We start from the raw sequence: 18,485 nt of genomic DNA, 5'->3' as shown, positions 1-18,485 counted from the left end.
TCCAAGTACGTGACCAAACAGCCTTCGGGAACAGAGAAAAAGCCACAATACAGGGTGGGCGATAAAACATTTTCACGTTCATAATGTGAAATCCTAGAGAATCTGAAGACTCAAAATCCAGAAAATAAGTGCACCCATTTTCTTCTAAAGGGGCTAGACCTGCTTTACTTCTCATCTCGTTATTTCATCCTGTTACTTACAAAAGTTTTAGCATCATCATAATAAATCAAAAACTCACAAACCAGCTTCCCATCTACAAATGATCTGGACTAGCCTAGACAAAAACTGAAAGCAATTTTACCAAGAGATGCAAGCAGGGCTATAAGATCAGAAAGGTCAAAATGTGCCTTCAGATTAATTTTTATTCCCTTCCTGGTTCGTGACACTTCCTTCTCCAGCCCTCAGGGCTCTGACTTGGGATCACAGACATCAAACCTGTGATTCCTAAGTATGGAGAGCCAGGGATGCGGCGGAAAGTGACACCTTGGGAAGTGCAGGGGTAGAACGGGGACAGGATAAAACTCTCCATTGCTGGGACAGAAGCTGCTATGTTGAGTGTGAAGGGTGACGGTGCTGGGGGAAAGAGGGAATCCCTCGGATTCACCCCATCGCCCTGAAATAGCACAGAAGCTAAAACACCACATTTTACTGTCCCTGCTCCCACTTTTTTAGCATTTGTTTAATTCTGGCCCATAAGGGAGAAAATGTACAAACACTGAATGCTTTTCAGCACGGCCTAGGGTAATGTGATACTATCTGGAAATGAGACAATCCGGCCCCAGAGAGAGAACTCAGGGACTAACGATCACTCTGCTAACGGAGGGGATCAGAATAGATAAGATGCTCAGGGGGAGTTTGTCACGCTCTCTGGAGTGGTTCACAGCTATGAGTGCCAACCTACCGGCAGTCTGGCAGAAAAACGGGTAGATACCCCAAGCTGGTGATGTGTTCTGTAATTAGATTTCACCAAACTAGTGACAAATGTGAACTCCTGGATCACTATCCCAGTCTTACCCTAGACTCATGGACAGTCCCCTCAGACTCTCCAGTCTGTCTTGCCACCTAAACAAACTGGACTTTGTGATATAAGATCACTTAAACAAAAATCACATCATATTATGTTGCTCCCAGTCCCGATCCTCACACACAACACCCACTTTCTTCAAATTAGCTCTTTTCTGTTCAAGTTCTTCATTTGTATTCCATGAGGCTTCTTCCTCGTTTGATGGGTTATTTAGTTACAGGGGTATACACTATGGAAATGTTCGCTACTACATTATAACAAGATATAGTTAAGTGAAAACAATGCAAGTAATGTCCCATTAGTTGTCATGAAGTTTAAACACCAAATACCCTCTTATACATTTCACAATCACTTTGATCTATCCTAATACACAAGTGAATTGGTCTAGGGCTCTGGCATGTGCTGGCAGCTGTTCTCCCAGCGTCAGACAGTTTACACCAGGAAATCTGGTGGAGGGTCACACAGATGCACTGGCTAATCCCAACAAGACCACTGTGACCAGCCCTAGTCAGGGCACTAAGAGAATTTCCCCCATGTATGGAGGAGTCTCTGGTGTGCAGTATGGAGTTAGTGCCATGTCGAACATTTTCCACATTGAAAAAATCTCAGAGGTTTCTTCCATGCGTGGATTTGCTGAGGCCTGATACTCTGGGAGCACCAAATGAAGCTTCTCGCACATTCAAGGTCTCTCTGTTGTGCGGGTCACGGATGTGTGAGCTCGGATTGAGTCTTTTCCTGCAGTCAAGCTATTCCTAGGGTCTCTCACACCTGGGTGGATTCTCTGATGTTTAATGAGGTGCGATCGCTGAATGAAACGTTTTCCCACAGGCAAGGCATTTGTGAAGTTGTTACCAGGGTCCTGAGGGGCACACTGAGATTCCTCAGTTAGGGCAAACTGCAAAGAATGGGGCAGACAATCCTCAAAATTGGTGGATATTCCAATATTTCAATTCACCAAGCCAGCAACAAAACAGCTTCTACAATACCTTACTGGCTACACAGAGGCGAAAGCACAGTTCCCTTGAAGCAACCCAGCCTGGGGCTCCCTCCCAGACAGTCCAGTGAATATGGTGGGGTTTGTTCATCATATAAAAAGTTCTACCAATCTCAAAGGATCAGACACATTAACCACCAAGTTAGTGAACACTAGAGTTCTTACCCAAATACACGCTTACAGCCAATTCTTATTAACTAAACTAAGATTTATTAAAAGAAGAAAAGAGAGAGAGTATTGGTTAAAAGATCATTATACACACAGACATGAACAGAGTCCTTAGGGCAGTTTCACTGCAGAGATGGTGCTTTACAATTGCAAAGAGTCCTTTTCGGAATCATTTCATCACGTTCTAGTCCAATGTCCAAATGTTCAATATCAGGGGGGTCCAGCTGGACTGGAGATCTCAGTCTTACAACTCAAACTCCCCCCCAAATAAAGTTTAAGAAGAACTGAGATAAAAGGATCAGGTCCCAAGAGTTTTTCTAGAGATTTTTGCTGTCTCTCATCAGCAGGCAGTCCTTGGGTGAACAATAAGCTTTTGAAGTAAGCTTCTATTTCCTAAACGTCACAGGTAATTAATTACAGGGATTAACATAAGGTAATTATCCATAAAGCAGTTCATAGACAGTTAATCACAGACTTTAAAGAGACATGCAGACAATGACATTATTACACCCAAGTTTCATCTAAATGTTAATATTCCCTTTTGATCTCTGACAACAGAATACAGCCCTAGACAGGAACCGTTTGTTTACACTGTTAACCTCTAACAAGATAAAAGTAAACACAGACTACTACAGTTACCATCTTCTTCCAGGTCTTTAAAAATAAAAGTTTACATTTCAAAGTTCTGGTCTATCTAACGTGGAATGGCTGTATTTACCATTTACAGAATTTTTGAATATGTCTCTAAAAGTTGAATCTGGGTCAATTATTTTGCAAGTTTCTTAACCCTTTCTGGCCGTGTGTCACAGAAGTTTAGCTCCTGTGTGGATTATCCCATGTTTAATGAGGTGTGATCTCTGTGTGAAACTTTTCCCACAATTCAAACAATTATGGGGTCTCTCTCCTGTGTGGATTGCCTGATGTCTAACAAGGTCTGACCTACGTACAAAACTTTTCTCACAGTCCAAGCACTTATGGGGTCTCTCTCCTGTGTGGATTGCCTGATGTCTAACAAGGACTGATCTCCACGTAAAACTTTTGTTACAATCTAAGCACTTATGGTGTCTCTCACCTGTGTGGATTGCCTGATGTTTAACAAGGTCTGATCTGTTTGTGAAACTTTTCCGACAGTCCAAGCACTTATGGGGTCTCTCTCCTGTGTGGATTGCCTGATGCTTAAAAAGGGCTGATCTGTTTGTGAAACTTTTCTGACAATCCAAGCACTTATGGGGTCTCTCTCCTGTGTGGATTGCCTGATGCTTAAAAAGGGCTGATCTGTCTCTGAAACTCTTTCCACAGTCTAAGCACTTATGAGGTCTCTCTCCTGTATGGACTACCTGATGTTTAACAAGGTCTGACCTACGTATAAAACTTTTCTCACAGTCCAAGCACTTATGGGTTCTCTCTCCTCTGTGAAATGCCTTATGCTGAACAAGGGCTGATCTCCACAGGAAACTTTTCCCACAATCCAAGCACTTATGGGGTCTCTCTCCTGTATGGACTGCCTGATGTTTAACAAGGTCTGACCTCTGCATGAAACTTTTCCCACAGTCTAAGCACTTATGGGGTCTCTCTCCTGTGTGGATTGCCTGATGTCTAACAAGGGCTGATCTGTTTGTGAAACGTTTCCCACAATCCAAGCAATTATGGGGTCTCTCTCCTGTATGGATTGCCTGATGCTGAACAAGGGCTAATCTCCACAGGAAACTTTTCCCACAATCCAAGCACTTAAGTGGTCTCTCTCCTGTATGGACTGCCTGATGTTTAACAAGCTCTGACCTACGTATAAAAGTTTTCTCACAGTCCAAGCACTTATGGGGTCTCTCTCCTGTGTGGACTGCCTGATGCTGAACAAGGGCTGATCTCCACAGGAAACTTTTCCCACAATCCAAGCACTTATGGGGTCTCTCTCCTGTGTGGATTGCCTTATGTCTAACAAGGGCTGATCTATTTGTGAAACTTTTCCCACAATCCAAGCAATTATGTTTAACAAGGTCTGACCTACGTATAGAAGTTTTCTCATAGTCCAAGCACTTACGGGGTCTCTCTCCTGTGTGGATTGCCTGATGTCTAACAAGGGCTGACCGACGTAGAAAACATTTCTCACAGCCCAAGCACTTATGGGGTCTCTCTCCTGTGTGGACTACCTGATGTTTAACAAGGTCTGACCTGCGTATAAAACTTTTCTCACAGTCCAAGCACTTATGGGGTCTCTCTCCTATGTGGATTGCCTGATGCTGAACAAGGGCTGATCTCCACATGAAACTTTTCCCACAATTCAAGCAATTATGTGGTCTCTCTCCTGTGTGGATTGCCTGATGTCTAACAAGGTCTGACCTACGTATAAAAGTTTTCTCACAGTCCAAGCACTTATGCGGTCTCTCTCCTGTGTGGATTGCCTGATGTATAACAAGGGCTGATCTACGTGTGAAATCTTTCCCACAGTCTGAGCACTTATGGGGTTTCCCTCCTGTGTGGATTCTCTGATGCATAATTAGAGCTGACTCTCCACTGAAACTTTTCCCGCACTCGAGGCATTGATAGGGATTCTCTCCCATGTGATTTCTCCTATAGTTATTCAGGTCTGAGTGGTTATTGAAGCTTTCTCCACGGTCCAAGCATTGAAGGGGTTTCTGTCCAGTATGGATTGTCTGATGTGCCACAAGGTGTGATCTCAGAATGAATCCTTTCCCACATTTGAGGCACTGATAGGGTTTTTCTTCCTTGGGATTTGTCTGCTGGGCTGTGGGATCCTTGTCTCCTCCCCAACATTTAATGGATTCATCCACTTTCTTCCTTGGGTAGTTAACCAGCAGCTTCTCTGACCTGTGCCAATTTCCCCAGGCTTCTCCCTCTTCCAAACACTGGGAAAAATTCCCTTCAGCTCTTCCCACAAAGGTCCCCTGTGATTCCACTTCCCCAGGAACGTGCTCATGTTGATTCTCCTCCTCCTTCCCATCACCTGCTGGGAGAGAGACAATCCAGAGAGGAGTCATTGTGCTAGGGATAAAGAGGAATAACACCAAGAGAAAACCCAACGCGCAAATGCTGTGAAGACTGAGCAATTGGATACTGCCTCCACATCCCCCCGAAACACTCAGAGAGAAGGAAAAGTGGGAAGGAAACTTGTGCAGCTAACAGGACGGGTGGAGAGCCATGAGCGATATCTGCTGACTCCAGCCCTGCTTTGGGTGAGATGAGGAAGAACTCAGGGCTTTTACTCACACCACATTTTTGGGATTCTCAACATTTTCCTTCAATCGCCAGATGGTTTCTACGTCAGTCCTCACCTGGGCGGGTGCCTCTTGAGATCTCTCTTTCCTCTGAGGCCTGGAGATCGGGCACCCACGGCTCTTCCCCTTGTTCCAGCTGGGCGATCAGCTCAGGTTTGGGCATGGGAAACCCTGCGCAGGGGGTGAAATCAGACCAGATTATGATGCATGGAGCATTGAGAGAGTGTCTGTCATAAAGGGCATTCCATGTCCCGGTGCTGTGCTGGGAGAATATCGAATCCAAGGGGATGGGAACATGGTCACTGAGCCCCCTTGGTGGGGGGAGACATCTGGGGAGAACTGTTACACCCTCACTAGCAGTTCCCAGGATCTGTGCACTTTGGGGGCCTTGCTGACACACACACAGCTCTAGAGAACCCCGGCCTATTTCTAAAGCTGCAGAGCCTTCCCTATGGCTGGAGTGATTCCCAAGGAGGCAGGTGAACAGGGATTATCTGTATGAATGAGAAACAATATAGATGGGACAATACACGGCTTCTCCCCCTTGAAAGCTGGATGGATGGGGATGGTTTAACATGTCCATTAGGTTTGACACCCTTATCCCATTGGTGAGGGTATGGAGATGCAGGTCTCTCTCACAGGGCAGCTGTGGATTATAGAACCCATTCCCCTTCAATTTAACTGACCAGGGAAGAACCTGACCAGATTCAGCAATGGAGGCCCTACATTTTCTCATAACTGAGGGGACAGGAATCCCTTACCCAGTGAGGTCACCGTCTCGTAGATCTCCTGCATGACGTCCCTGTAGAGGGCTCTCTGAGCAGGGTCCAGCAAAGCCCCCTGCCCCTGGGTGAAATACACAGCCACCTCCTCAAAGGTCACCAGCATCTGGAACAACAAGAGTCCCCCACTCAGCACCTGCTGCCCCAGCCACAACCCCACTAGTCACGGGAAAGGAAGAAAGAAAAAATAAAATCATCACGGAAGCTCTGGGAAGACCAGTGTAGCAGAATTCCTCCCACACCCTGCTCAGAGCAGCCCGGAGGCTTCAGGGGGTGGGGAGAAGGTGAGAGCTGCTTGTCCCCCACAGAAGACAGAGCAGGGCAGGGTCTTCTCATTTCCCACACGCCTGCCAGCCACAGGCTGATACGGGAAGCAGAGCTCTGAGCCGGGGACAGGGACAGGATTCCCGACAGCTTCCCTTCGTACTTCACAGCAGCCCCTAGCTAGTGGGTTCAGGCTCCAGCACTGGGAGTCTGGAAAATGTTTCCAGTCCTGCCCAAGGGGGTTGTGTCCTTTTTGAGAAATGGGGGAGTGTCTCTCCACCCCCTCCCCCACGTCAATGGACCTACTCAGAATATCAGCAGGTTTATCACACCCTGTCCCCTCCCTGCTTCATCCTGAGTCTTTCCTGCCCCTCCCCCTCAACAACACTCCCCTGCAGCTCCCTGAAAATCCCCTACCTGAGCTGGCTCCATCAAAGCCATTTCCATTCCCTGTACCCTGGAAGACCGGATGATCTGCAGCGAAATCTGGTTGTGATTCCTCAGCCTGTCAGGGTGAGAGGTTACAGAAGCAGCTCGAGTCCATTTCACACCCCGATTCCCCCCAGGCTCCCTCCCTGCAGACACATGCTCTGGACTCTGCCATGCTGCCAGGTCAGGCCCCACCCAGCAGAACTAAACCCACCAGGGACACTTTTAAACCCTCCCAGTAAGAGCATCTCTGTGCCAAATGCTAGAAAAAGAGGAAATCGAAAGAACCACTTTGGGGGCTCCCCATGACATTATCGTGTAACCCCCTCTAAAGCTACCCCCCTTCTCTCTAGATAGTGAGGTGTTCAGCAGAGTCAGCAACTGGCTTTTCTTCTCTCAGCTCCTCCCCTTCTTCCCAGGAGAGTCACTCTGCCCTGGGGGTGCAGGGAATGGATCCAGACAGGTCTTGGACCTGGCAAACTCCCTCCCCACTTCTTGCTCCTGCTGCCCCTTCCAGTCTCTCCACTCTCCCTTTTTATCGTCTTCTCTCCCCCTGGGAGAACTGCTGACTGCCCCATTGACGTGGGCCTTTGCTCTCATTAGGCAGATCTGCCACTGCTAACAGGGGTTTGAACCTGGCTGTGTCCATGGGCACAGCAGCTCTGGGACTTGCAGACACACAGGGAGCCCCCTCCCCACGTAGGCCAAACTCACCAGCAGGTCCCTAAAAGGGGGCCTTTGTGCAGAGTCATTTTCCTGCCCGGCCCCAGCCCTGTCCCCCAGGTCTCTCCATCACTTGCAGGTTCCAGCTGAGGAGCTGGTGACCGAAGAGCCAGGGGATGCCCCAGGGACTGGTTCCAGCCACCGGAGAAAGTCCCCACCTAGGCTGGGCACAGAGGGGCTGTAACATAGGTCTCTCCTCTGCTGGGTAAGAAGCAGCTTCTCAATCTGGAGTCCCCAGTCAAAATGGAGGAGGCAGCAGCTTGTGAGCCAGGGAGCTCAACTCCAGAGCGCTGATAACATGAGCAGGGAGATAGACGCACAGCAGCCTCCTCCTCTCCTTTAGCAATAACCAGAGCCCTCCTTTGGCAATAACCAGATAAGGATGAGTCTCTCTGTCCTGCCCCTGCAGCCCCCAGATCCAGGCAGGCAGAGGCTGATTTCACTGGCCCATCTGCCTGCCACAACCAGCAGTTACTCCAGTCTGACAAGGGGTCTGGCCGAGATCTGAATTCTGCATGGAAATCAAACCAGGGCCTCGAGCAGCCCCCAAAACTCAGGAGATAGACCCCAAATCAGGAGGAGTGTGTCCTTTTTATTTTTAAATCAAATAATAAATTGGAAGCAGGGTGTGCGGGGAGGGGAGGAGGCTGCCTGTGGATATTTGCTTTGTAGTTTCTGAGCCCTGAGGGGACAGTCTCCTCACCTCACATGCTTGTTTGACCAGGACCAGGAAAAAAATTCCCCACTGGCTGCTGGGTGGGGAAGTCCTTCACCCTCTCCTACCCCATGGGGTGGGGGAGCTGCTCTTGTATCTCTTTCCACCCCTCTGCCTTCTCCCTGCCATCTGGCTCTGCCTTCCCCAGCCAGTCTCCTCTTGCTCTCACATTCTCCCTCCAGCCTCCCCTCCCCACATCCTCCCTTTCCCTCACAGTGCCCCCCCTCAGATCTTTCCTCTATTGCACTCGTTCCCCTCAGCCCCATAATTCTCCTCCTACAGCCTGACTCCCCTGCATTGCCCCATCCTCCCTGCCCCCATCCTAGCCCCTGCATTCCCGTCACCCATCTCCTGTCACCTAATGCATCCCTGTTCGCCCCTCCTGCCCACACATCCCGGTGCACCTCTTTAGCCTCCTCCCCCTGCAGCCCGGGTGTAAACGGGAGGCATGGCTCTCATAGAGGGGAGAGGGGGTGAAGGTCTCTCATACCTTCCCTCCAAGCAGTGCCCTCCCTGGGAGCAGGGGCTGAGCCCTGGGAAGGGGGCCCAGGCTAGGCTGGGGTTACTGCACTGGGAGAGGCTCCTGGGGAGCAGCGGGAATGTTCCTGCCTTACAACATAAACCTCTCCTGTCTGCAGCCAGGGATTTTGCCTGGAATGGGGATTCTGCACAGCAGTGACCAGTTACTGCAGTAACTGCCATTCACTTCCTGCTGCTGGGAATGAGGGAGCCCACTGATTACTCCCACATCACTCCAGCTCCTTTTGGGCCCTAGCCATAAACCCATTCAACTGAAACCTCCCTGCCCCAGACCCTGCCCCTCAGAGCTTCCTCGTCTCCTGACCACAGCACTATGGGGGCAGCATCCATAAAAGCCAAGTCAATGGGACAAAAGAAAGGAGCCATTCTGATACCAGGGAGGGGGGAGAAGGGACATGTCTATGGAGACCAACGATTGTTCCAGAGAGTCCCCAATATCAACCAGGATTCAGGGGTGAAGGGGTCCTGGTCCTAAAGAGGCTGCTCAGAACGTCAGGGGACACATTTCATGGTGACACTGACTCGGTGTGTGATTTGCATAATTTTAAAATATTGTGCACAGAATTTTTAATTTTTTGGTGCATAATTTTTAATCATTTTGGAGTAGAATTCCCACAGGAGTAAGTAGCCCTGGGCCTAATCTACAAAGCCCGCTCCCCTAACTCGGGCAACAAAGCTTTCACTTGTCAGTGCTTTGCAGCCAAGTTCCCTCTGGTGATTCGCAGGGCCAGATTAACCCGTCACTGGGCTCTAGACAAAACCCCTTTATGTCTGCCCCAGCCAGGGTGCCGCCTATGGAACTGTCCCTGCTAGGCCACTGTGGGGATTTGTAGGGCTTCATTAATTTATCACTGGGCTGTAGGCAAAACCTCTCACATCCACCTGACCCCCGGGACTCCCTGCTGGCGTTACAGCACAATTTCCTAGAGGTAGCCATTACCGATATCTAGGTCCAGATGTTCCGGAGAAGTTAGCAGGGTGCATGCTCAGAGGGAGAAACTAAGGTTCCCCAGGTAACTTTTACCCTGAAAATATAGCTACGGCTGAGTGAGCTTTGGCACCTAGGGGGTTTGTCAAGAGTTTTGTATGGCTCCATGGAGCCTAAACTGGGATTTAGGCACCTAATACCAGATTTATGTGTTTAGCCTAGGGTCTGGGTGCCTACATGCCATTGTGAATCCAGCCCTCAGTCTCTGTAATGTGACCGTATGTAGCAGAAGCACCTGGGTTCATCGGATGTGAAGAATGTCAGGGTCTCCTTCCTTTCACAACACTACAATCAGTGCACCAAGCACTGCTCTTGCACCAAGCAGCCCACTGATATCCCAGGGTGTGACAAAGTGGAAATGTTCTTAATGTTTTCTCGGAATAATGCGTGTGTGCCTCAGTTTCCCCGATGTGTTACTCAAGCTTCGAGGTGGTGGCAGAAGGGTGTGTGATCATTGTGAAGACACCTAGAGGGCAGGGGTGACTGCAGGCTGGTTCCCTGGGCACAGAGAATGGCTGAACACTCTGTATCCTCGTAAGTGGTGGCCGGAACCCGTCCTCTGCAAGGAGCCAGGCAAAGGTGTTGGAGAACAAAGAGAGAGGGGGAGGCCAGGTGACCTGTTTGTCCAGGAAAGAGAGAAAGCATGGAGGAGGGCAGCTGGGTGTGACTGAGGCTGGGCAGCTGGAAGCGGGTCAGTGTCCTGGTTTGGGACTCAGCGGGGAGAGTTCAGGGCTCTGGATCCCCCCCAAGATGGACTTTGCTGAATGATCCTGATTTCTGTGCTAACAAGCTCTGTTCTGTGCTGTGTTCCCAATGACTAACAAACCCTTCTGTTTTCCAAGCTGGTTGGGAGTCACTGCTGACTGCAGAGCTGGGGTGCATGGCCCCTTTAAGGGGCACGGTGTAAGGCTTCCCCAGGTGTCTCATCCAGGTGGACTCCCTGCCGAGAGCTCACGGTGTGACAGGGGTGCTGAACGCTCCAATGTCAGACCCACGAGGTGCTGAAGCTGAGGAGGCTTCTTGCCCTGGTGCCAGTGTGACCCGAGGGGAGACACACCGTACTAGAGTCCTGCCTGGCTTCATTGAGAGCAGTCCCAGAGCACTGAGACTGGGACTCCATGACACAGGACTGTCTTAAACACAGATCTCCCCTCCAAGCTCTGATTGCCTCAGCTATCAGGTGAATAAAGAGGGAGCGGCCTGCCAGGTGGACATCCTATACAGCTTTGGAAACAAATACAGAGTATGTCTAGTAACTACACCCACAGCCTATTTCTGGATGCTTTTGAACCAGGAGATCAGCCCCGCACACTGCACCTGTGCTGAGACACATCATAATGTTTTATGTGAGCTGAAAATACTTTTGCTATGCCTGTCAGGGTGCGTCCTCACACCTATCGCAGCCACAGACTCATTGATGTAACTATCCTCATGTAAGACAGAGGTAACAGACAATGCTGTCTAAGTTACATTTTCCGGCAGTGCTTAGCTAGTAAGAGATAAAGTTTGCATAGCATGTGGTGAGCAAGCATCTAAAGGCTGAGATCAAAGAGGAATCTTTACTTTTTAAAGCACCAAAACCGTGAATCAATTGGTTCGTTCTCATGGGAGAAGAGTGCCCCCACTTTGTCTAAGTTGCTTATAGAGGGGATCCCTGCACAGCAGGATCTCCCATCACTATCCGGCCTTTATTCTCCTGCTCAGGACAGATGTCCTAACCGGCGCAGGGCAGGGAGAAGGAGCCAGATCACTTTAAATTTCAACCTTAACCCATTTATTGAAATTTTGTCAGGCCAAAACTGTGAAATATCGTAATGGCGTTTCTACCCAGCGCAATGCTCAGGAAAGGTGAGATGAGTGCCTCACTGCTTCACTCCTCCTTTTTGGACTTGAAAAACCTAATGTGGGTTACACCTGGATGATACAAAACTTTAAAAATGTTCAAGACAGATCAAAGGTCTGATAATTATTAGAATTTTGGGGGAAGGTTTCCTGCACTGGTCTGTGGTTACCCTGACTGCCACTGTCAAAATTAAGGCCACCTTAATTCTGAATGAGAGCATCCACACAGGGGGTTAAGGTGCTAGAATTTATGTGCATTAACTTCAGACCTTTAGTGTCAGACCATGCAGACAAGCCCTCAATGAGTAAAGGGAAAGGAATAAGGGAAATTATGGGGAGGGGGTGGAATCCCCTACTAATTCCTTTAGTTTTAAATGCTTCAACTGGTTTTCCAAGGTTGCCCTCACAAATGGGCGCAGACATTCAGACACAGAGCCTGGCAAAGGAGCAGGAGTAGTAGCCACACAATCAGTGCCAGAGTTTTCAGCCCATCAACAATAATCGTTCATTTAACATCGGAGTCAGCAGTATAGTCTGTGTCTATAAGACAATGGGTGTTTATACCATGGGGTAACTAATCTGCATTAGCTGTCCCACTGTGAAAACATAAAAGAGGCAAAGCACTTCAGTTTCACCAAAAGGTAAACTAGGTGTAAAGGAAAAATAAGAGTAGGCCTAAAATTTGGTCAAGAAAACTGTGTAAGTGGTCAAGGGGCAGGAGGAGAGAGTGTGGAAAATTACTGACAAGACACAATTGCAACAGCCAATCTTGTTTAATGTGACTGCAACAATTAGTGTTAGGAAAGCCGTTAACCGCAAAAGAACAAACCGTGAATAACAGGAAAAGCTTGTTTTTGCTGTATTCCTAATAAGGGAAAATATTAATAAGGAAGTATGTGTAACGAAATGCGGTTTTGATCTATACTATAAGCTTCTGTGTTCCCTTTTTCGACAGAGCTGCCAGACTGGTGGTCTCTCCCTGCATGCTTGTAATAAAGGAGCCTCAGGCTGTTCTGATCCAAACACAATGCATGGTAAATTTCTCCACAGCATAGGTGTGGTCAGCACTGTGTCCTCCTTCCTAACTAAGGCAAAGGAGAAACAGAACAGTTCATTTTAAAAAACCTTTGACTTTGGCCGGATAAATTAGTACATGTGTCAGAATGAAGAACAGTCCTGAAAGGTATCACCACAAAAAATGTAGCACCCATAAAAGGCTGTGAACTTAAAATAAGCTATTAGAAGTATAAAAAATGTTGTAGAAAAATCAACATCAATACATACAATAAATGACATCATAGAAAAGTAAAATGTGCATTTCAGTGTGTGCAGAATGGGGGGTTACTCACAGAAATAAGGTTTTTAAATCAATTGTTAATTACAAGTGGTGGTGGGGAATCCTATGTTCCCGGAAGGGCAAAATGGCATTGAATGTTACAGGATTGTACAGCCATTCTAGGTGTGGTGGAAAATTAACCACGCATTGTGTTTTGGATCAGAACAAGCCTGAGGCCAGCTTTAGTCAAGCATGCACATACAGGGAGAGTCAGCCGGAGCTGCTCTACCGTAAACAGAAAATACAGGAGCTTATATAGCTGAAAACCAAAATTAGTTAAGCACACTTTCATCAAGAGCGTCTTTTCCTTATTTGGCATGTAATGCAAGATTTAACAGTACTTTACCTTATTTGGAATACAGCTTTTCCTGTTATTGACAGGTGTTTCCTTTGTGGTTAACGGTCTTTTCTAACTTTGAGCGGTTATGGTTACATTTCTTAAGTTGTGCTGATGCAATTGCCCCACAATGGAATTTTCCTCACTCTCTTCTTATGCTTCATATACACAATTAGCTTGACCAAAGTTTTAGGCCTATTAGTCTAGGCCTACTAGATTTTTCCTCCACATAAGTATATGGACCCTTTGGAAGGGGTAGCAGTAAAAGTATGAAGCGAGTATGCTCTAAAGGCTCAGACACAAAAAGATAAATAAAAGGAAAACAAAGTTTATTTTTTCTTTATTTAAATTCTAGACTTTTGGGTGCATAACTCATGGGGTTTGAATTCTTGGGGCTGTCAATCGATCTTGGGGTTGTACATCTATGCTTAGTAAATAATACCATAGAAATGTCCTTTTGAGAAGCAATTCATACAAGATACTATAACGCCACTAGGGACAGATTTTTAAAAGGATTTAGGCTACTAGTGGCATATTAAAATGTATCCAGGTGCCTTGAACCTTGAAAATTCTGGCCATTAGTGAATATTTGGGAATCAAGTTCTATATACAAATGGGACATGTGAAAAAGCACTAGGGTGCTAAGTAGAGAGACAAAATAACAATTGGCTAAACCATGCAGCGGTTCTCAAACTGTGGGTCAGCAACCCAAAGTGGGTCATGACCCCATTTTAAAGGGGTCGCCAGGCCTGGCATTGGACTTGCTGTGGCCTGGTGCTGAAGCCTGAGCCCCACCGCCCAGGGCTGAAGCAAAGCCTGAGCTGTCCCCCCGCCCCGGGCTTCAGTGGGCTCAGGCTTCGGTCCCCCTCCTGGGGTTGTGTAGCAGTTTTTCCAGTCAGAAGGGGGCCAGGATGCAATGAAGTCTGGGAACCCCAGGAAGGCAAGCCCCCTTGGTGGATGAAAGCAAATGGAAGGAGTTTTGAGACCAGCCCGTGAAACCAGTCAGCACTGAACCGAAATTACAACTAGGGCTGTCAAGCAATTAAAAAAATTAATCGCGATTAATTGTGCTGTTAGTAAGAGAATACCATTTATTTAAACATCTGTGGATGTTTTCTACGTTTTCAAATATACTGATGTCAATTATAACACAGCATGTGAAGTATACAGTGCTCACTTTATATTTATTTTGATTACAAATATTTGCACTGTAAAAAACAAAAGAAATAGCATTTTTAAATTCACCTAATACAAGTAGACAAGTACAAGCCACAGTAGGGCGCAGGCTGGCTCCCAACCCCGCCCGCCCCGCACACGCCGGGGGCTGCGGCAGCTTTCCCGGGCCCGGGGCAGGGAATCGCAGCCGGCTCCGCGGGGAGCAGCCCGGGGCCAAACCCGCTCCCTGCAGCCCGGGGGTGACGGGGGGGGGGGCGGGTCTCTCTTACCTTCCCTCCGAGCGGGGCCCCCCGGGGCAGGGGCCGGGCCGGGAAGGGGCCCTGGCCGGGCTGGGGGCTCTGCCCTGGGAGAGGCTCCCGGGGAGCAGCGGGCAGGGCCCGGCTGGAGGTTCCCCTCTCCCGGCTGCAGCCCGGGCTCCGGGCTCCCAGCACCAGCCGCCGGGGCGCGGGGATCTCGCCGGGAGCCTGAATCGCTGCAGCGGCTGCGAGTCACTTCCTGGGGCCGGGCCTGAGCCCCGCGATCCTCCCCCCAGAGCCGCCCCCCAGCCGCTCCTGGGTCCTAGCGATCAACCCACCGCTCTGCAGCATCCCTGTGCCCGGCTCCTGTTACACTCCCAGGCTCTAAGGTCAGAAGGGCCCGTCGTGAGCATCGAGCCCAGGGGTTCTCACGGCCACATTTTTGGTGGCCTCAGAGTGTAGCCAGCAGCTCTGGCTGGTGGCCGCTCTGGCACTTTTCCCTAAAACACTTAATGAACTTTAGCAAAACCCATGAGATGTGCACATAGGCAGAGGGCGGTAATGTGTTGGCAAAGTGTCCACAGTCAAAATTTTGAGGTCTCTGGGGGCTGCTCCCAGGCAGCTCCCCACAAGCGGCTCCCCTTCCCTGCTGTTGCTGGCGGAGGCTCGGCCAGGGGGCTCTGCACGCTGCCTCCGTTCCCCCTCCCCGAGCACTGACTCCGCGGCTCAGAGCCCTGCAGACGGGGCAGCTCGAGTAGGAGCCAGAGGAGGGACATGATGCTGCTTCCAGGAGCTGCTTGAGGTAAGCACTGCCTGGAGCCTGAACACACCTCCCCTGCCCCACACTCCTGCCCCTGATCCCCCTCCCGCCCTCCAAATCCTTTGTCCCCAGCCTGGAACACCATCCAACACCCCAAACCCCTCATCCCCAGCCCCCCCCCCCGAGCCTGCACCCCCAACTGGAGCCCTCACCCCTCCCGCCCCCAGCCCTGATCCCCCTCCCTTCCTCAGAACCCCTCGGTCCCAGCCTGGAGCCCCCTCCTAGAGCCCAAACCCCTCACCCCCAGCCCCCCTCCAGAGCCTGCACCCCCAACTGGAGCCCTCACCCCCCCCAGCCCTGATCCCCCTCCCATCCTCCAAACCCCTCGGTCCCAGCCTGGAGCCCCCTCCTAGAGCCCAAACCGCTCATCCCCAGCCCCACCCCAAAGCCTGAACCACCAGGTGGAGCCCTCACGCACCCCCGCACTGCAACACCCTGCCCCAGCCCTCAGCTCCTTCACACACTCTCAACCTTTCAGCCCCAGCCTGGAGCCCCCTCCTCCACCCCAAATCCCGCATCCCCAGCCCAACACCACAGCCTGCATCCCCAGCCCGAGCCCTCACTCTCCCCCCCGCATCCCAACCCCCTGCTCCAGCCCCGGAACCCCGTCTCGCACCCTGAACCCCTAATTTCTGGCCCCACTCCAGAACCCATACCTCCCCAAAATCCCTGCCTCAGCCCGGAGCCCCCTCTTGCCCCCCACCAATGTCCATCCCTAAGTCCGGTAATGTTGTCAAGTGTCCATTGCACAACATGGTGGTGCTGATCCCTGCACAGAGGTAAGCGGGAGAATGGTCCCACTATAGTGGGGAACTTTCCTCGCTTTTACACCCCACCCCAGTGGAATCAAATAGCAGAAGAATCTGAATCCTCGCTCCCGCTCCCTTCACCCAGAGGCCTGTTGGACCTCGAGGACTCCTCTTCCACTCTAGTCCCCATAACCCTGACAAGGTTGGGCCAAGGATTCCAGAGGGGCTCAACCCCCAGTCTTGTGATCACTCAGGACAGGGGTGAGAGTGTCCCCACTGCGGGGTACTATCTTCATTCTGGAAGCTTTCCTGACATCTTCTCTGACCATTGCATAGCATTCAGAACAAATACAATTCATTAAACAGAAAGTAATTTAAAAAAAAAATAAGGAAAACAATGGGAAAGGCAAAAGGAAAACACATCACCCCGCTCTGTGGGCACAGGGGAAATGACAAACGGGGCAGTTCACAGTCTATCCCTCCCACATCCCAGGCCTCCTGCCCAGGCCCTGGCTGTCCTGCAGGGATGCTGCAGGTTTGACACATGCTCTGGTGGTGGCCAGCGTCAGTCTCCTCCTGTCGGGGTTATGCTCCCGCTCCAAGTCTGGCCTGCGAGGCCCCTGGCTGGGGGCATCTCCCTACGTTGGGCCCTCTGCCCAGGGTCCCCCTCGCTTTCCCCAGCTGCTCACCGCACCCGGCTCCAGACTGGCCCAGCCCCAGCCCCAGCCCCAGCCCCAGCCCCAGCCCCAGCTCCCCTCTGCCTCAGCACTGCTGCTGCTCTGTGTCCAGCCCAGCCCAGGCTGCTGCTCTCCCCTTAGCTCTGCCCTTCACTGGCAGGCAGCTCCAGCTCACACAGAGAACGGGCTCCTGACTTCCTCATTGGCCTGCCTGCCCTGTCAACAAGGCTGACCTAGAGCATTAGCCTCTCCCCATTGGCCCTGGGGACTACTCTCAGGGCCTTGATTTCCCATTGGCCCTTCCCCTGGCTTTTGGTTCTGGGAAAGGGTCAAGCAAAAAAACGTACTAAGTTTCAGTAAGGGGCCAACGGACCCCTTACCCAGATACACACCAAAATCATTGTAATGTATTTATTGCTAGCTAGTAAGTCTGCTGCTGTGAAAAGTGATATTTGTATGTTTGTTAATATTTTTCACAGCCTCTCAGCAAGCAACTTGTGTTGCCAACTTTTTAATTTAAAAAACCCGAGACACTCCAGCAGGAGTGCTGGAACCTGCCCTGCCCCACCTCTTTCCCCTGAGGCCCCACACCTGCCTCACCTCTTCCCCCGGAGGCTCCTCCCCCATCCACTCATTTTACACCCTCCCTAACCAGGTCAGGAGGAATTTGCCTGTGGAGCCGGGGCTGGGAGCTGCAGCCGCCCAATGCAGGTATGAGGCAGCCCTGGCGGAGTAGGGGCTGGTGTGTAGAGAGCAGACAGTGATGGGGGAAGGAAGGAAACCCTCGGACTCACCCCATAGCCCTGAAATAGCACAGAAGGTAAACCACCACATTTTACTGTCACTACTTCCACATTTTTAGCATCTAGTTAATTCTGGTGCATAAGCCAGAAAATGAACAAACACTAAATTCTTGTTAGCAGGACCTGGAGAAATGTGAGATTAGCTGGGAATGAGACAATCCAGCCCCACAGGGGGAACTCAGGGACCAACACTCACTCTGCTAATGGGAGGGAGTCAGAACACGTCAGTAAGGTTTCAATTTTGTTACGGAGGTAACGCAAGTCAAGGAATCTGTGACTTCAGCCTGTAGTGGCTCTGAGCTGCGGGGTCCCCCTGCTGCCTGCAGTAGCAAAGAGCTGCCCCCCAGAGCTCTGAGCTGCTGCAGGCCGTGAAGATACCCCACAGCACCTGGCTCCCAGGGGTGACCTCGAGATGTATGAGTCGCCACAGGTGGCTGGGACCCCACAGCTCTCAGCTGCCATGGGTGGCAGGGCCCTGGAGCTCTGAGCGACAGGAGGCAGAGGGCCCATGCAGCTCCCAGACAGAGCCCCCACAACTGCCCAGCCACCATGGGACCCCAGAGCCCCAGCAGCAATGGGTGCTGCAGCCTTCTCTCTCCCCGTTTTGTCACGGATATTATTAGTAAATGTCACAGACAGGTCACGGGCT

The 18,485-nt window shown here is 50.4% G+C and overlaps 2 protein-coding genes across 4 annotated transcripts in view; both read right to left on the bottom strand.

Moving 5' to 3' along the window:
• LOC142069241 (uncharacterized) overlaps positions 1-14,890 on the bottom strand; it is a 46,198-nt gene extending 31,308 nt beyond the window's left edge. Inside the window, exons 1-2 of one of the 3 annotated variants that reach the window (XM_075119789.1) lie at positions 14,821-14,890; positions 6,883-6,970 (exon numbers count right to left, since the gene is read on the bottom strand). In XM_075119789.1, coding sequence (XP_074975890.1) covers positions 6,883-6,912 — 30 coding nt within the window. In that variant the 5' untranslated portion in view covers positions 6,913-6,970; positions 14,821-14,890. Of the gene's footprint in view, positions 1-6,882; positions 8,514-14,820 lie in introns of those variants that run through there. The other 2 variants (XM_075119790.1, XM_075119794.1) reach the window with 2 other exon arrangements.
• On the bottom strand, positions 2,206-14,886 carry LOC142069243 (uncharacterized). The gene is made up of 4 exons (XM_075119804.1): positions 14,821-14,886; positions 6,181-6,307; positions 5,477-5,590; positions 2,206-5,151 (listed from the first exon to the last, which is right to left on the bottom strand). Exons 2-4 carry the CDS (start codon positions 6,305-6,307, stop codon positions 2,990-2,992), a joined length of 2,403 nt encoding a protein of 800 aa, XP_074975905.1. The 5' UTR covers positions 14,821-14,886; the 3' UTR covers positions 2,206-2,989.
• Positions 14,891-18,485: the final 3,595 nt, after the last annotated feature.

This window comes from Caretta caretta, chromosome 14, assembly GCF_965140235.1.
Source record: "Caretta caretta isolate rCarCar2 chromosome 14, rCarCar1.hap1, whole genome shotgun sequence".
NCBI classification, from domain to species: Eukaryota; Metazoa; Chordata; order Testudines; family Cheloniidae; genus Caretta; species Caretta caretta.
Note: the sequence above shows the minus strand (reverse complement) of the source record. Positions and strands in the feature narration are given on the sequence as shown.

Bases quoted from the DNA above. Each gene is read 5' to 3' on its own strand.
- LOC142069243 (XM_075119804.1), bottom strand. From the start codon at position 6,307: ATGCTGGTGACCTTTGAGGAGGTGGCTGTGTATTTCACCCAGGGGCAG. The intron at 5,591-6,180 runs GTAAGGGATTCC...CCCCCTGCGCAG, and splicing joins CGAGACGGTGACCTCACTGG to GGTTTCCCATGCCCAAACCT. The intron at 5,152-5,476 runs GTGAGGACTGAC...TCTCTCTCCCAG, and splicing joins CTCAAGAGGCACCCGCCCAG to CAGGTGATGGGAAGGAGGAG.